Source organism: Rattus norvegicus, chromosome 4 (genome assembly GCF_021556685.1).
Source record: "Rattus norvegicus strain SHRSP/BbbUtx chromosome 4, alternate assembly SHRSP_T2T, whole genome shotgun sequence".
NCBI lineage: Eukaryota > Metazoa > Chordata > Mammalia > Rodentia > Muridae > Rattus > Rattus norvegicus.
In genome coordinates, this window is record NC_141537.1 from 47,531,695 (window position 1) to 47,546,669 (window position 14,975).

Below are 14,975 nucleotides of genomic sequence, written 5' to 3' on the forward strand. Positions count from 1 at the left end.
GCTAAAGAAAGTATTTATTGACTGTCTCTCAGTCCACTATTATGCCAGCATACGAACTTTGTTCTCTGAAAATGTGTTTCCTTCTGGAGCAAATGCAGTGAGCTCATTTATCCCTACTTTGGATTAGTACATCCAGCCACCTTCTACCAGCTATCCTGTAGATGAACTTAGCTCTCTTCTATCTGTCCACTTTCATTTTCTTTTTTCCTCCTGTACATCACCTGCACTGACCTATTCTGATTTCTTATTTAACTTATTTAACACTGCGTATTGGAAAAATTACATATGTGAATATGTTTGTGTCTGATATGGGCTAGTGCAGAGATAGAAGCATGCAGTATAGAACTCCTCCAGGTTTTAAGATTAAGATTTGATCTAGTCATTGAACAAAATCATTGTATTATTTATTCGTAAGGTACAATAATATATATGTTCATTCATTTACTCATCTATCTGACTGTCTTTCAGTCAACCTCAGTGACCATTTGTTGAGCACCTTTTGTAAGCCATGTGCACATGGTTCCACTTATTCCTCCATTCTTCCAGCCATGCATTTTCTCATCCTTCCACTCTCCAATCTATCAGCCAATCCAAGTATTGATTATGTAAGCATACCATTATCCCAGATGGGGAAACTGAAACAAAAACAAAATGGGTAAACTATGCAAACTTTGCTGAATTTCTATTCTTTACGTGAATACAAGAAAGAAAAAAATAAGTCATTACAAAATTTTTCTGCATAACATTTGCTTGATCATATTTTCCCAAGAACAATGATTTTAAAAAATTACCTTGTAGAGCTCTTTTGATGGTTAGGAAGGCAACTGCTCTTGTCACTGTCCTTTACCAGCTCATTACCAAGGCCTACATTAGCCAGGTGATTTACCTGATTGGAGTTTGATTTATTGCTAGCCTATCAACAAAATAAGTATAGAATCTGTAAACATTTAGAAATTCATTTTATATCTATTTAAAGTATTGATTTACAGTGTATTGAAAACAGACAGTTTTTCACCAACCACATATATGTAAAGAACACTTTTCCAAAAGACCATTTTCTCCGTAAAGAGGTCAAATAATAGGAAATTAAGGGGCAATGGTAACAGAATGAAACAAATTTAAGTTTTGCATTATACACAGCAGTTTATTCTGTGATCAGTTAGTTATTGCAAGGAATTGAGCTTATATCAGAACAAAGAATGTGGACTTTGAGGGATACCTGGACTACTGATCTCCTGTAATGTGAAGTAGCCTAAATCTGATGCTGTGCTCTTTGGGTAGTGAGAAAACTTACTTTAATATCCTTTTTTGCTTCTTGCCAGAAGAGTCAAATATTAGCATATGACTCGAACATTGCTGAGAAGCTGAGTGATCTGGACTCTCCACTCAACCCACACTCTGTGGGGGAACATGACCTTATTATATCATCAGGCCTGAACTTGACACTGCTCAATTTCTTAAGGGAGAATCCATCCCTCTTCACTGCTGGGGCCCAATCCCTTGACCTTGTACATGCTGGACAACTGTTGCTCCACCAATGAGGAAATAAACTTAGTCGAGGGACAGTAACTAATGTTAGGCCTATTTTGAGTAAGCTTTCAAGTTGGTATCCATATTTAAAAGTACATCAGGCAGCAGTTCCCTGCTTCTAGTTTGAGCCCATCCATAGAGCTGATAGGCATCAAGATACACTATTTTTACTTTTCCTTGACTTAAAATGGACACTTTCTCCATTTTTCTCATTAGTAAAAGCCAGTGGTCAGTGAAGCCCACATGAATACAATCTGGTATGGCCAGTTTCCGATTTCAGTTCCTGATGATGATGTGAATTAGGAGTGTGTAAAAAGGCTTAAGTGCTAGATGGCAAGAGAAACTGCTTTCAGTTGAAGAGCAGAACTATGAGTGACTATGTAGGACACTGTCTTCAGTGCGGGAGAGTAATTCCATCACCTTTTCCTCCTAGGTGGGGCTCTTAGGAAGAACTGGCTCAGGAAAAAGTACTTTGCTGTCAGCCTTTTTACGAATGTTGAACATTAAAGGCGAAATACAGATCGATGGTGTCTCCTGGAACTCAATGACCTTACAAGAATGGAGAAAAGCTTTTGGAGTGATAACACAGGTGAGCACAAAATGTAAAAAGCAATAAAAATGAACATTCTTATCATTATTTGTCATACTTAAGAAATTCATATCACTCTGTAAAGTATATCTGGTGGGCCCTATCATCTTATCTCCTGTGCAAGAAAAAATGTAGCATGTAGAATGAAAGTGTCTCCCAGTGTTTGGAATTCTGTGTGATATATATCTCTTGAAGTGTTTTGATGGTGTTTTTCCTACACACAATCCATAGCAGCAGGCTGGGTTGTTCCTTGTGACTGGCTTTGTAGTCCTGCTTCAGTACTTGATCTCTAAGTGAGTGAGAGCAGTCTATGGATAAATGCTTCGCAAGACATGGAAGATGCTTCTGACATCACAGGCTCTTGGAAGCAAGACATGGTGGACTTGGAAATTGAAGCACGGTGATTTTTTTCCTTTGGAGTTTAAATAGGAAGAACCATGTCAGATAAATCTAGATTCTTGTAAAGGTCAGTTTTTGATTCAGGCAGTAGAGACTCTCTCACATTGCCACTTAGTGCTATTCTGTGTGTGTTACTACACTGCTGTCTTCCTGTGTAGAAGGAAAACAGCAACAGCTGCGGTCAACATGAGCCAAATGTGAACCAAGAGATGCTGTTACTGAGACAGAAGCCAGAGGATTGCATTATTTCTGCTGGTGTTTGCCCTTTTCTCTGAGACTTTTCCTCCTCTTGTTCTACTAAGCACTGAGTCCAATCCACTAAGATGGCTCTTTGAAGCACTTCTGTATTTTTAACACAAATTGACATTCCAGGAGTATTACCAGGTAGACCAACTACAAAGCTAGACCAAGGAAATGCTTGTATTTCTTGATAAATGATCTTCCCATTACATTTGCTCCTTTCAAATGGTGAGACAATAGACATTGTAACTACCAAACTAGTGCTTTCAATTTGTTTCTATAGTGTGCTCTTTTTCTAGATGCTTCATCGGGGCTGAAGTAGTGGAAACACTATGTGTTCCTCAAAAACACAAAAGGGGTTGTCAGGTGGTCTAAACATAAACACGAGGGATACAAGTTTCCTGAGGTGATAGCATTAGGCTAGTAAAAATGCTGAGGTCAGTAGAAGAGAATGCGGTTGTCTGAGAAGCTGCTATTGGACTTCCTTAAGTCCTGTGCTCCCAGTTTTTAACTAAAGCAGCGAAGGCTTTTCCTTTGTTGCTCTTGTTCTCACACATCAGCCCACTAGAAAAGTCAAGCTCTAAAAGTTTGTTCCTTTTGCTCTTCATTGTAGCTGCTACACAATAGAAGGGCTCCATCCTTCTTGATAGTTCTGCTTAGGAACTTACCTATGCCAGATGCAGAGGACAATGCAGTGGGGAAATCTGTCCTGCCTTTCTGCTCAAATGACTCTTCAAACTTGCCTCTTCATTTCTGCTCTTTTATGGATTCAAGGCTTACATTTTTAAAAAATGAAAAAAGTGTGTTCAGCAGGTCCTTCAGAAATGCTGACAATCCGCATATAGCTGCTTTTCTCAGTGTCTCAAGAACATCGTCAGCATGGTTAACATGCCTCAATGACAATTTTTGAATATCATGTGAAACCTAAGAAAGAAAGAAAAGAAAGTCCTTATATGCTTGATGTCTAAACTAAGGGTTACTTTGCTTTTTCTACTTCTTCTTGAAAAGTGAGAATTACAGCATGCTTTTCCTTTCCTGGAGTTTGATCTTCAGAAAATTACCAAGGAGAAAAGTGAATATCTAAGGAAAACTAGTTTGGTCTGCGTTTTCCTCTTTTCTCCTCTGTCTCCTTTAACAAGGATGTACTTCAGAAGGTCACTCTCACGCTGAATTAGTATAATGCTCAAGGTTTATTGGCCACTGGTTTTCAGACATATGAAACAGGAACTTTGAAAAGCATGCCCTCTCTTATACAGGGGTCCTAAAACATCAGTCACAACCTCCTGTTGGTTTGGGCAGTTCTTAAGTTTCCCCAACTCCTTTGATAGTTTAGTAACTACATAGCAATCTCAGAATCCAGATTGTCTTGTACCTTCCAAAGCAGATCCTCTTTCTTGTGTTCTGTCTTGGCTGTGAGTTTGAGTTAAGAAGAGGAGGCAGTGATGCTAAGAGATGGCAACTTGTTGACTTAGACCATTAGAATACCAAGATGAAAATATTCACTAACTGTGGACCTTGTTAAGCATATAATTAATGGACAACAATTATTTTAAAGCTTCAGTTACAAATTTGGAAGGCAGTAAGTTGTTCTGAGTAAAGGACGGTAAGTTTTTATTTCTGTTTATTATTATTACATGTGGTATGTGTATGAGAGGAGGAGAGAACGGTGGGTGTATCCATCATGTCATGGCTCACTCGTAGAGGTCAGAACACAACTTTCAGGAACAAGTTCTCTCCTTCCAGCATGGAATTTGGACATTGGATTCAGGTCATCAGGATTATGTGGCAAGTGTACATTATCCACTCAGCCATCTCACTGGCTCCTTTTCTTAATGGTTTGAAAATACTCAACATCCACCCATCATTCTCACCACAGACGGAGTTGAGGTATCTTTTGTTTTGAAAGATATCAGATAGCATGTATAGATAGAAACAATGAAATTGGTGGTGCCAGCTTAAAATTCACCATATAAAATTATTATATCTTGAGCTTAAAATTATAATATCACAGACATTTTAGTTATATCAAATGTAGATGTACTATTTGTCATCGATATGCCAGAGAAGTTCCAGTCCAACCTGTAAACTTCTGAGAAACACAAAACTATGCTCATTGTCACGTGACAGAAATTAAAAACAGAAAAGCTAATAAGGAAGCGAGTGCCTGAATCAGTAATTAACCATAGCTGTCTGTCAAGCTGTGAGCTAGTGAGGGAGTATACAGGCAGTGAGAAATGACCAGACCCTAAGCTAGCTGTCGCTCCTGCCAGCACATCTGTGTCCTTCTTTCCTGCTCTTTTGTCTCCTTTCTTTTCTTGTTTTCTCTCTAGAGAAAACATGTAACTGTTTAGACTTTATGAAATGAGGGGCTTTGTTTGTTTGTTTGTGTTTTGGGGTGGTTTCCCTGGCCTTAACAGAATGCTCTGCTGTGACTGCCCAAACCCCTTGCTTGTGTACTTCTGTTGTAGTTCTGATATGTCTCATTCAGATTATCTGCATATCTTCTTTAGTGACCTAAGATTTGAGTGGAATGATCAGAAAATGGAAGCAGAGTTACAAAAAGAAATACTTAGTAAAATCCTTTTCTTCAGAATATTCCCCTTTCCTGTAAGACATGTAATAGAACACCTGAATGCGAGGAACTCATCAGACATTGTTCTATGCTGAATCACTGAATGTTACTGTCTCACACATTTGTGGCTCTTTCAGCATTTGAGCCCTAGTCTGTATAATCTTAGGACAGTTTTATAATTTCCCTTAGTTTCCTTATTTGTAAAATGAGTATATTAATGATAACAATTATTTTTACTTTGGGAGAAATTGAATGAGAAGTATTTAAACTCTTCCTTCCCACATTGGTTGGTTGATTGTTTTTCCCCATTGTGGTAGTCATTATTTTTAATTCAGTGAGGGTGGGAAATCATGTCTCCCTCATGACTAGCAGTCATGTACTGGACTTGGGAATGTGTTTTATAAGTAGGAATAAACAAGTTTGCACAATTTCACAAAGAAAGTTGTAATGAACACATGATCATAAAGTTTATAGGTTTAGAAAGATTGGGTACATGGAGTTCTAGGCAGGAAAACTATAAGCAATCAAAAGGATAGGTCAGTATGAAGGGAAAGGGAGAAGGGTGAGAGGAAATCACTGCTTAGAGGGTATTAGAAGTCATGGCATGGCCCAGTAGGAAGGGGCTGATTCTCCCGGGCTGAGGAAGGGAATAGAGAAGGTTTGGTGGTGCATTGGTGCATACATGATGGACTCTCAAATGAACATACTGTGATGTGGTTAATTAGAACTTACTGAGGTAGACAGTTGAACAGAGTGTAGAATTCAAGGGAAGGTCAAAAAATAACTGTCATGTCCGATTTTCAAATAAATACAATACAATTTAGCTATTTCTGAGCCTAAAATTTGAAACCTTTGATTATATGCTTTGATGAGAAAACATTTTTATGTATCTTTGGGAAGGTTTATACTGAAACTTTGTAGTATAAAAGCTTTTATGAAGCACTCAGTGGATTTCTTGGAAACTGAACTTTAGCTGTCCTACATGCAGCCTTTTATGTTTAAATCAATGGCATATACACTAATAGTATATCAATCTGTATTTGTTATAAACTGTTAATTGTTCTCAGTAAAAATATGTCATTCATAATTTTCTAGTTGAAAGATGTTCTTTAAAGCAAAACATTCATTAATTTTAAACATTCTAATGCAACCTAAGAATCTTTGCAGTGTGTACTGGGATGGGTTTGTATTATATAGATGTGGTGTCAGAAACTGCTGGAGATATTGTCAGAGAGATTTTAACCAGTGTCAGTATTTATGAGCATTTAGGCCACATTTGACAGGAACTAGTCATGCTGTGCACATACATACATATGTAAGCAGGGCCGTCACTTCTCTTTATTTACTTTATATACATGCAATCACCACATCAGCTGGACTAATTTCTTGTTTCATCTGACGTCCAGTACTAAAAGCACATGACCGTTTGCTGCACTACACAGTCCGCTGTGGGAAGTCTGTGTAGGCTCAGCCACTTCCACAGACTTGAGTGGAGTCAGCAGCTGCAGGGAGGAGATGGGACGTGTGGGGAACAATGATGATCTCTTTATTCTGCTTAGAGTTTCAAGAATTGCTCTTTATACCATACATGACATTAAATAAATATCAAATATTTGCTTACCCTAACTGACTTATTAGTGAGTAGTTTCTTACAAGGCCAATAGGGGATTCCTAGGATTTGAAAGCTTCGGTGCATTTTTTATTGTGCACAGCAGATCTGAGAGTGCCATGGTGGCCAAATCATTCCACTTCTCAGGGACTTCAGTGTTGAATTTGTAAACTGGAGAGAAAGGGTTTAGGTTGACCTCCAAAGACCTTTCGGTTATACAGAGGGGTTTGTGAATGATTAAACAGCTTAGGAAACAAAAGTAAGACATCTGCTGGCACTGTGAAAGTAAGCGACTGCCAGATTCTCTTTGAATTAAAGGAATGGAATGTCTGATTGATAGTATACAATTGAATCTCGCTGAACCAGTTTGTTTAGTTGATTTTTCTTTAAAATTGAATAGGTAGTACATTACCTTTTGCTAGACATGAAATTATGAACAAAAGACTGCGAGATTTCTGAGTTGTAATAAATCGACCACACATAAAGCTTTTAGATTCCTGACAGACAGCATCTTTCCTTCGTAACTTTGAATGTGTATCTGTTTAGAAAGTAGTTAAAATATCATAAATTTAGTAAACTAATATATGTTATCAGTATGAGGAAAAGTTAGATAGTTTCTGGAGCAACCATAAGGAATCATCACATATGTATTGGGTTGTGAGTGTTATACAATGTGATATCTGCAAGCATTTGGGTCACATTTAGTCTCTCTCTCTCTCTCTCTCTCTCTCTCTCTCTCTCTCTCTCTCTCTCTCTCTCTCTCTCTCTCCCTCTCGCACATAAACATACACACACAGACGGAGAGGGGGGAGAGGAGAAAGGGAGGGAGAGGAGAGAGGAGAGAAAAGGAAAGGGGAGAGAGAGAACGTTATTAGCCAAAACAATAGCTTATCGGAATTAACTTTCAAATTGGAGGAAAAATAACATTTACTCTGATTGTTCTTATACTTATTCACATCAACTCACTCATTTGGGCAACTTTTGCCGAACTTATACAAGACTTGCATCTAAAAAAGAAAGTAAAGACATGGCCTTTAAGGAGATAGAAGCACTAAAACCCAGACACTTACAGATGTCTAAATATTCTTAGAAGTTTTCTTTGAGATAAGCTACACAGACTGGGCTCCAGCTTTGTATATAACACAGAGTAACTCTGTTTTTCTATCTCCTAAGTGTAGGAATTATGGGCACAAGCTGATGTGCTCAGTTTATGTGCTTCTGGGATGAGACCCAAGGCCTTTTGCAAATTAAGTAAGCATTTTTGCTAACTGTACAATATTCCCACAACCTAAACTTGGTGTTATTTAAGGAATGAAAGTATAAGAAATAATTGGGGGTCTGGTTTGGTTTGAGGATAAATAACACTGTCCGGAAATGAAACTTAATTTAAAACATGATGGATATAGATTGCCATGTGAAGATCAGGGAGGATGAGATTTCTAGCTGAGAAGAAAAATGTGAAGAAGCTAAGAAAGTATGTGTGGCTAGAATTGAGTGGAATGGAAAGGGGCCCTAAGATCGTGGGGCCATCGTAAGGATATTGTACCTTTAGTGAACGGGAATGTCATTACCATTTTTCATGAATTATTTGAGTGTATTGTAAGAGAAGCAAGAATATAAAGAAGGAAATCAATTTAGGAAACTTTCAGTGACACAAAAAGAGCTAATGATAGTTTGGAGTGTTCGGTGGGAACAAAAATTGAAAAAGAAATTGATTTGACATATAATTTGAGGATAGTATGAAAATTAGCAATGGCTCACTTTTTAGTTAGGGTAAGGCTTAAGATATTTGAGTCATGAGTGACTCTCAGTTCCTGACTGCACCAAGATAGAGATACAGGGAGGAAAGAAATAGGGTGGCATTTCTGCTTTAAAGAGCATGGAAGTGAAAGAGACCGGTTCCTGTTCACAGTCATTCCTTCCCAGCCAGCATGAAACTACCAACGGATCTTTGCAGACCACATTCCCATTAGCAACTGTCCATTGGAACATAAAATATATTGTCCATTCCTTTCAGTCTTCCAGGATAATGACATTATTCTTTTTGTCCCAAGTAAATATTTCTATTGCAAATTTCAACTAAATATATAATTCTTTCAGAGTTACAAAGAGGCAACCAAAATAATAAGAGGAAAGAGGAAACAAAGTTATTTTAGACATTGACATCAATTTTTTTGCCAGTCTTCTGTGTGTACAAAGAGGACTAAATATTGCTTTAAAAATATTACTTACTAGCTGAGATCTCTTAAGACAGTGGTTTGCTCTTAAGCATCTGAGCTACCTAAGTAGAAGTGTTATTGCAAGTGGAGAATCTTGACAGTGGTCGTGCAGCGCTGTTTCCATACCAGAGCATCTGCCCCTCTTTCCCAGCACACATGCCCTTGAACAAGTGGTTGATCTATGATCACTTAGAGTTTTCTAAGTTGTCTTTTCAGTTTCTCCCTGTTCATAGAAGTAAGAAGATGTGTAAAGGAACACTAGAAGAAGAGAATTCTCTCCAATGGACGGACAGTGGACTTAATTTCTTTATCCCAAGGGCATTGAAATGAAAAAAATCCAGAAAGAGATTTAAATGCTGCCATATTTTTCTTTAAAGTGATATAGAGCAAGTATAGAAAAGTATACCTGGCTAATGAATGCATGGATACATATTTATTTAATTTCTTACTGAAATATTTTGGAATAAAGAGAAAAACACTAAAAGATGTATAGGTTATTTATATTTTTTTAATTTTCTTTATCATTGCAGAAAGTATTTATCTTTTCTGGAACATTCAGACAAAACTTGGATCCCAATGGAAAATGGAGAGATGAAGAAATATGGAAAGTTGCAGATCAGGTAAAGATGATGAATAAAATGGTTTTAAAGAGGTAGATCATACACATAGGTGTGGTTGCCATAGATGATAGGCAGTTTTACACATCTATCTGTGTGTGCACATCCATGTTCTGAATTTGACGCATCCTCCTTTCAGGGCTGTCGCTCTTACCATGTAGTCTGCTCTACGTGGTGCTTTACTAAAGTTCTATAGACTCGGTTGCTCATAGATGAGATGTTTCTCACACCATTTTGGAGACTGAGAAGTCCAAGTGTAAGGAGCCAGCAGACACTGTTTGTTGACTGCGAAGACCCTGCTTCCTGTCACTTCTGTGGTGTATGTCTTGCTGTGCCTCACTCAGTATAAGTGGTTAATGAGCACTCTGGAGGCTCTTCATTATAATGCTAATTCCAACCCTGGGGTATTCAGACCCCAGGACCTAATCACTTCCCCAACATTTTAGTTTACCTCTCAATAGCACTGCCATGGGTCGACATGATGCTAAAGTGAGTTTCTGAAGACATGTGGACCTAGAATTCCCTCCTTTACTCCTTTCCAAAGTCATGTCACTTCCTTATGTAAATATATTGCTCCATGTCCACAACTCTCAAAGTCTTAACACAATCTGGTATCAGTTTACAACTGGAAATCACCAAGTCTCAACTCCACCAGTTCCGCGAGACCTTGGGCTTTCGGCTTGTCTCGTTGGCACTCCACCATTGCCTGCACTCTGCCCACTGGTGCTCCCTTGGGCTTTTGGCTTGTCTCGTTGGCACTCCACCATTGCCTGCACTCTGCCCACTGGTGCTCCCTTGGGCTTTCGGCTTGTCTCGTTGGCACTCCACCATTGCCTGCACTCTGCCCACTGGTGCTCCCTTGGGCTTTCAGCTTGTCTCGTTGGCACTCCCACCATCGCCTGCACTCTGCCCACTGGTGCTCCCTTGCTCTTCACTCTTCATCCTCCCCTGAGAATAGATCTTGCCAGGAGCTTTGAAGCCTCTGAGTGCTAAATGCTAACCCCTTGAGTAACCAACCTTAACCTTCTCCTAATAAAATGCACTGAGATTAACCGTTTGTCATTATCAGGGTTTCCTTATTACCCAGCAAATGCAAGGTTTTGAAAGCAAACATTAACCAAATTGCTAGTGATACACTGTAAGATCCTTGATGTCCTTTTAAGAGTGAACTGTAAGAAGACAATGTGCTGGGAGAGAACTTGGGAGGAAGGTATTGGGCTTTATAAAACTTACAGGTATTGCCAAGTCTCCATAAAATTTGCAGGAAAACGAGATCATAAAACCATCTAAAATGTTAGTAGATAAGCTTAGAAGACTTTAGATTCCAGAATAATAATTCCAGAATGGCTAGATTTTGTCTAGCAATCCATCTTTAGATGTACCTTTTCACTCATCCTCTATTTCAACTTATGTTCATAAAGATGCTGCCCCTGCGCTAACCTTAATGTCCCATGGTTTAAGAGTGATAAGGATTTTGCTAAAGAGACCACAAAGAAACACAAGCACCAACCCCTAGATTATAGTAGCAGAAAGGAGATTGAGGTCAAAAGGCACAAATCCTAGGCTTTAATCCTATATGGTTGATGATCCAATATAGGCAAACAGGAACACGTTGGGGTGTGTCAGCCTACTAAGACACTGGGACAAAAGTCTAACCTTCCTGCCCTAGTCAGGGCAGCTCCTTGCCCTGTGGAACTCTGGGGAGCTTTCTAAAGCTGGCATCTTTAGCCTGCTTATCACACCTCCCCATGCCTCTTTTGACTGCTGGACAGGGTTCCTGTTGTACACTGCTTAAAGGACCTTTGTGATTTGGTCTTTGCTGTTCTACTCTCGGCCGCAGAGCACCTACCCACCCCACCCCCCCAACTCCACAATGTGTCCTTTGATTCCACTATGTGAATTGTAATTGTCTTTAAAGCACAAAGTGCTGCTCTCTGGTCTATTGTAAGGGCGAGGGTAGTTGTTTCTGCTTTTCACCTGCTGCTCTCTGCACCTGGGAAAGCCTTGTAGTCCACTACTGCTTCTTCTCACCAGTCAAGCCTTCCTCCACACATCACTTTGTTCTGAAACCATCCTGATCCTCCTGCTTTGGGAATGGAGACTTTCCTAGGTGTGTACCATGTCTCAGCTCCTCAAAATTTTCTACACTGTATCAAAATTCACCTCTTGGCTAATCCATATCTCCTATGGGATTGTAAATTCTACTATGGAATCTCCTGCTCTCTGTTTTGCCTGCAGTAGTTGGATCCATCGGTGGCGTTTAATAAGTACTGAATTAATAAGTACAGAATTCCTTGTCCTGTGTCATGTAAAATGTGTTGTGAAAATATCCTCAGGCTTGATGCACAATAGGCATTACCACCTTCAGTAAGTGAACGGCCCTGCTCTGATGGCTGGTGAATTCCAAAAAGAACTGCAGCCCTCACTTGGGGCCCTCTGCTGTTTCAGTCCCACTAAGCTGTGTGATTTTGGCCCCTTGACTCTTGCTCTTAGAATGTGCGGATTTTTGTTTTGCTTGTTTGTGTATGCTTCTTAGATTATTTTTTAAAGTTAGACACAAGTTTTATTAAAGCATCTTGAAAACAAATATTCATTCTTTGTCATTTTCCCTAAAGGTCATTTTTTTTTATTTTTTTTTTAACTTGAGTATTTCTTATATACATTTCGAGTGTTATTCCCTTTCCCGGTTTCCGGGCAAACATCCCCCTCCCCCCTACCCTTTTTATGGGTGTTCCCCTCCCCATCCTCCCCCCATTGCTGCCCTCCCACCAACAATCTAGTTCACTGGGGGTTCAGTCTTAGCAGGACCCAGGGCTTCCCCTTCCACTGGTGCTCTTACTAGGATATTCATTGCTACCTATGAGGTCAGAGTCCAGGGTCAGTCCATGTATAGTCTTTGGGTAGTGGCTTAGTCCCTGGAAGCTCTGGTTGTTTGGAATTGTTGTACATCTGGGGTCTTGAGCCCCTTCAAGCTCTTCCAGTTCTTTCTCTGATTCCTTCAACGGGGGTCCTATTCTCAATTCAGTGGTTTGCTGCTGGCATACGCCTCTGTGGTTGCTGTATTCTGGCTGTGTCTCTCGGGAGAGATCTACATCCGGCTCCTGTCTGCCTGCACTTCTTTGCTTCATCCATCTTGTCTAATTGGATGGCTGTATATGCATGGGCCACATGTGGGGCAGGCTCTGAATGGGTCTTACTTCTGTGTCTGTTTTAATCTTTGCCTCTCTATTCCCTGCCAAGGGTATTCTTGTTCCCCTTCTAAAGAAGGAGTGAAGCAATCACATTTTGATCATCCGTCTTGAGTTTCATTTGTTCTAGGAATCTAGGGTGATTCAAGCATTTGGGCTAATAGCCACTTATCAATGAGTGCATACCAAGTGTGTTTTTCTGTGATTGGGTTACCTCACTCAGGATGATATTTTCCAGTTCTGACCATTTGCCTACAAATTTCATAAAGTCATTGTTTTTGATAGCTGAGTAATATTCCATTGTGTAGATGTACCACATTTTCTGTATCCATTCCTCTGTTGAAGGGCATCTGGGTTCTTTCCAGCTTCTGGCTATTATAAATAAGGCTGCGATGAACATAGTGGAGCACGTGACTTTTTTATATGTTGGGGCATCTTTTGGGTATATGCCCAAGAGAGGTATAGCTGGATCCTCAGGCAGTTCAATGTCCAATTTTCTGAGGATCCTCCAGACTGATTTCCAGAATGGTTTTACCAGTCTGCAATCCCACCAACAATGGAGGAGTGTTCCTCTTTCTCCCCATCCTCACCAGCATCTGCTGTCACCTGAGTTTTTGATCTTACCCAGTCTCACTGGTGTGAGGTGAAATCTCAGGGTTGTTTTGATTTGCATTTCCCTTATGACTAAAGATGTTGAACATTTCTTTAGGTGTTTCTCAGCCATTCGGCATTCCTCAGCTGTGAGTTCTTTGTTTAGCTCTGAACCCCATTTTTTAATAGGGTTATTTGTCTCCCTGCGGTCTAACTTCTTGAGTTCTTTGTATATTTTGGATATAAGGCCTCTATCTGTTGTAGGATTGGTAAAGATCTTTTCCCAATCTGTTGGTTGCCGTTTTGTCCTAATCACAGTGTCCTTTGCCTTACAGAAGCTTTGCAGTTTTATGAGATCCCATTTGTCGATTCTTGATCTTAGCGCATAAGCCATTGGTGTTTTGTTCAGGAAATTTTTTCCAGTGCCCATGTGTTCCAGATGCTTTCCTAGTTTTCTTCTATTAGTTTGAGTGTATGTGGTTTGATGTGGAGGTCCTTGATCCACTTGGACTTAAGCTTTGTACAGGGTGATAAGCATGGATCGATCTGCATTCTTCTGCATGTTGACCTCCAGTTGAACCAGCACCATTTGCTGAAAATGCTATCTTTTTTCCATTTGATGGTTTTGGCTCCTTTGTCAAAAATCAAGTGCCCATAGGTGTGTGGGTTCATTTCTGGGTCTTCAATTCTGTTCCATTGGTCTATCTGTCTGACTCTGTACCAACACCATGCAGTTTTTATCACTATTGCTCTGTAAAACTGCTTGAGTTCAGGGATAGTGATTCCCCCTGAAGTCCTTTTATTGTTGAGGATAGTTTTAGCTATCCTGGGTTTTTTGTTATTCCAGATGAATTTGCAAATTGTTCTATCTAACTCTTTGAAGAATTGGATTGGTATTTTGATGGGGATTGCATTGAATCTGTAGATCGCTTTTGGTAAAATGGCCACTTTTACTATATTAATCCTGCTAATCCATGAGCATGGGACATCTTTCCATTTTCTGAGGACTTCTTCAATTTCTTTCTTCAGAGTCTTGAAGTTCTTATTCTACAGATCTTTTACTTGCTTGGTTAAAGTCACACCGAGGTACTTTATATTATTTGGGTCTATTATGAAGGGTGTCATTTCCCTAATTTCTTTCTCGGCTTGTTTCTCTTTTGTGTAGAGGAAGGCTACTGATTTATTTTAGTTAATTTTATACCCAGCCACTTTGCTGAAGTTGTTTATCAGCTTTAGTAGTTCTCTGGTGGAACTTTTGGGATCACTTAAATATACTATCATATCATCTGAAAATAGTGATATTTAGACTTCTTCTTTTCTGATCTGTATCCCCTTGACCTCCTTTTGTTGTCTGATTGCTCTGGCTAGAACTTCAAGAACTATATTGAATAAGTAGGGAGAGAGTGGGCAGCCTTGTCTAG

The 14,975-nt window shown here is 39.5% G+C and overlaps 1 protein-coding gene across 3 annotated transcripts in view; it reads left to right on the forward strand.

Moving 5' to 3' along the window:
• Cftr (CF transmembrane conductance regulator) overlaps positions 1-14,975 on the forward strand; it is a 167,727-nt gene that overhangs the window by 142,547 nt on the left and 10,205 nt on the right. For all 3 annotated transcript variants that reach the window (XM_087655874.1, XM_087655875.1, NM_031506.1), the window contains 2 exon segments: positions 1,964-2,119; positions 9,689-9,778. In XM_087655874.1, coding sequence (XP_087512000.1) covers positions 1,964-2,119; positions 9,689-9,778 — 246 coding nt within the window.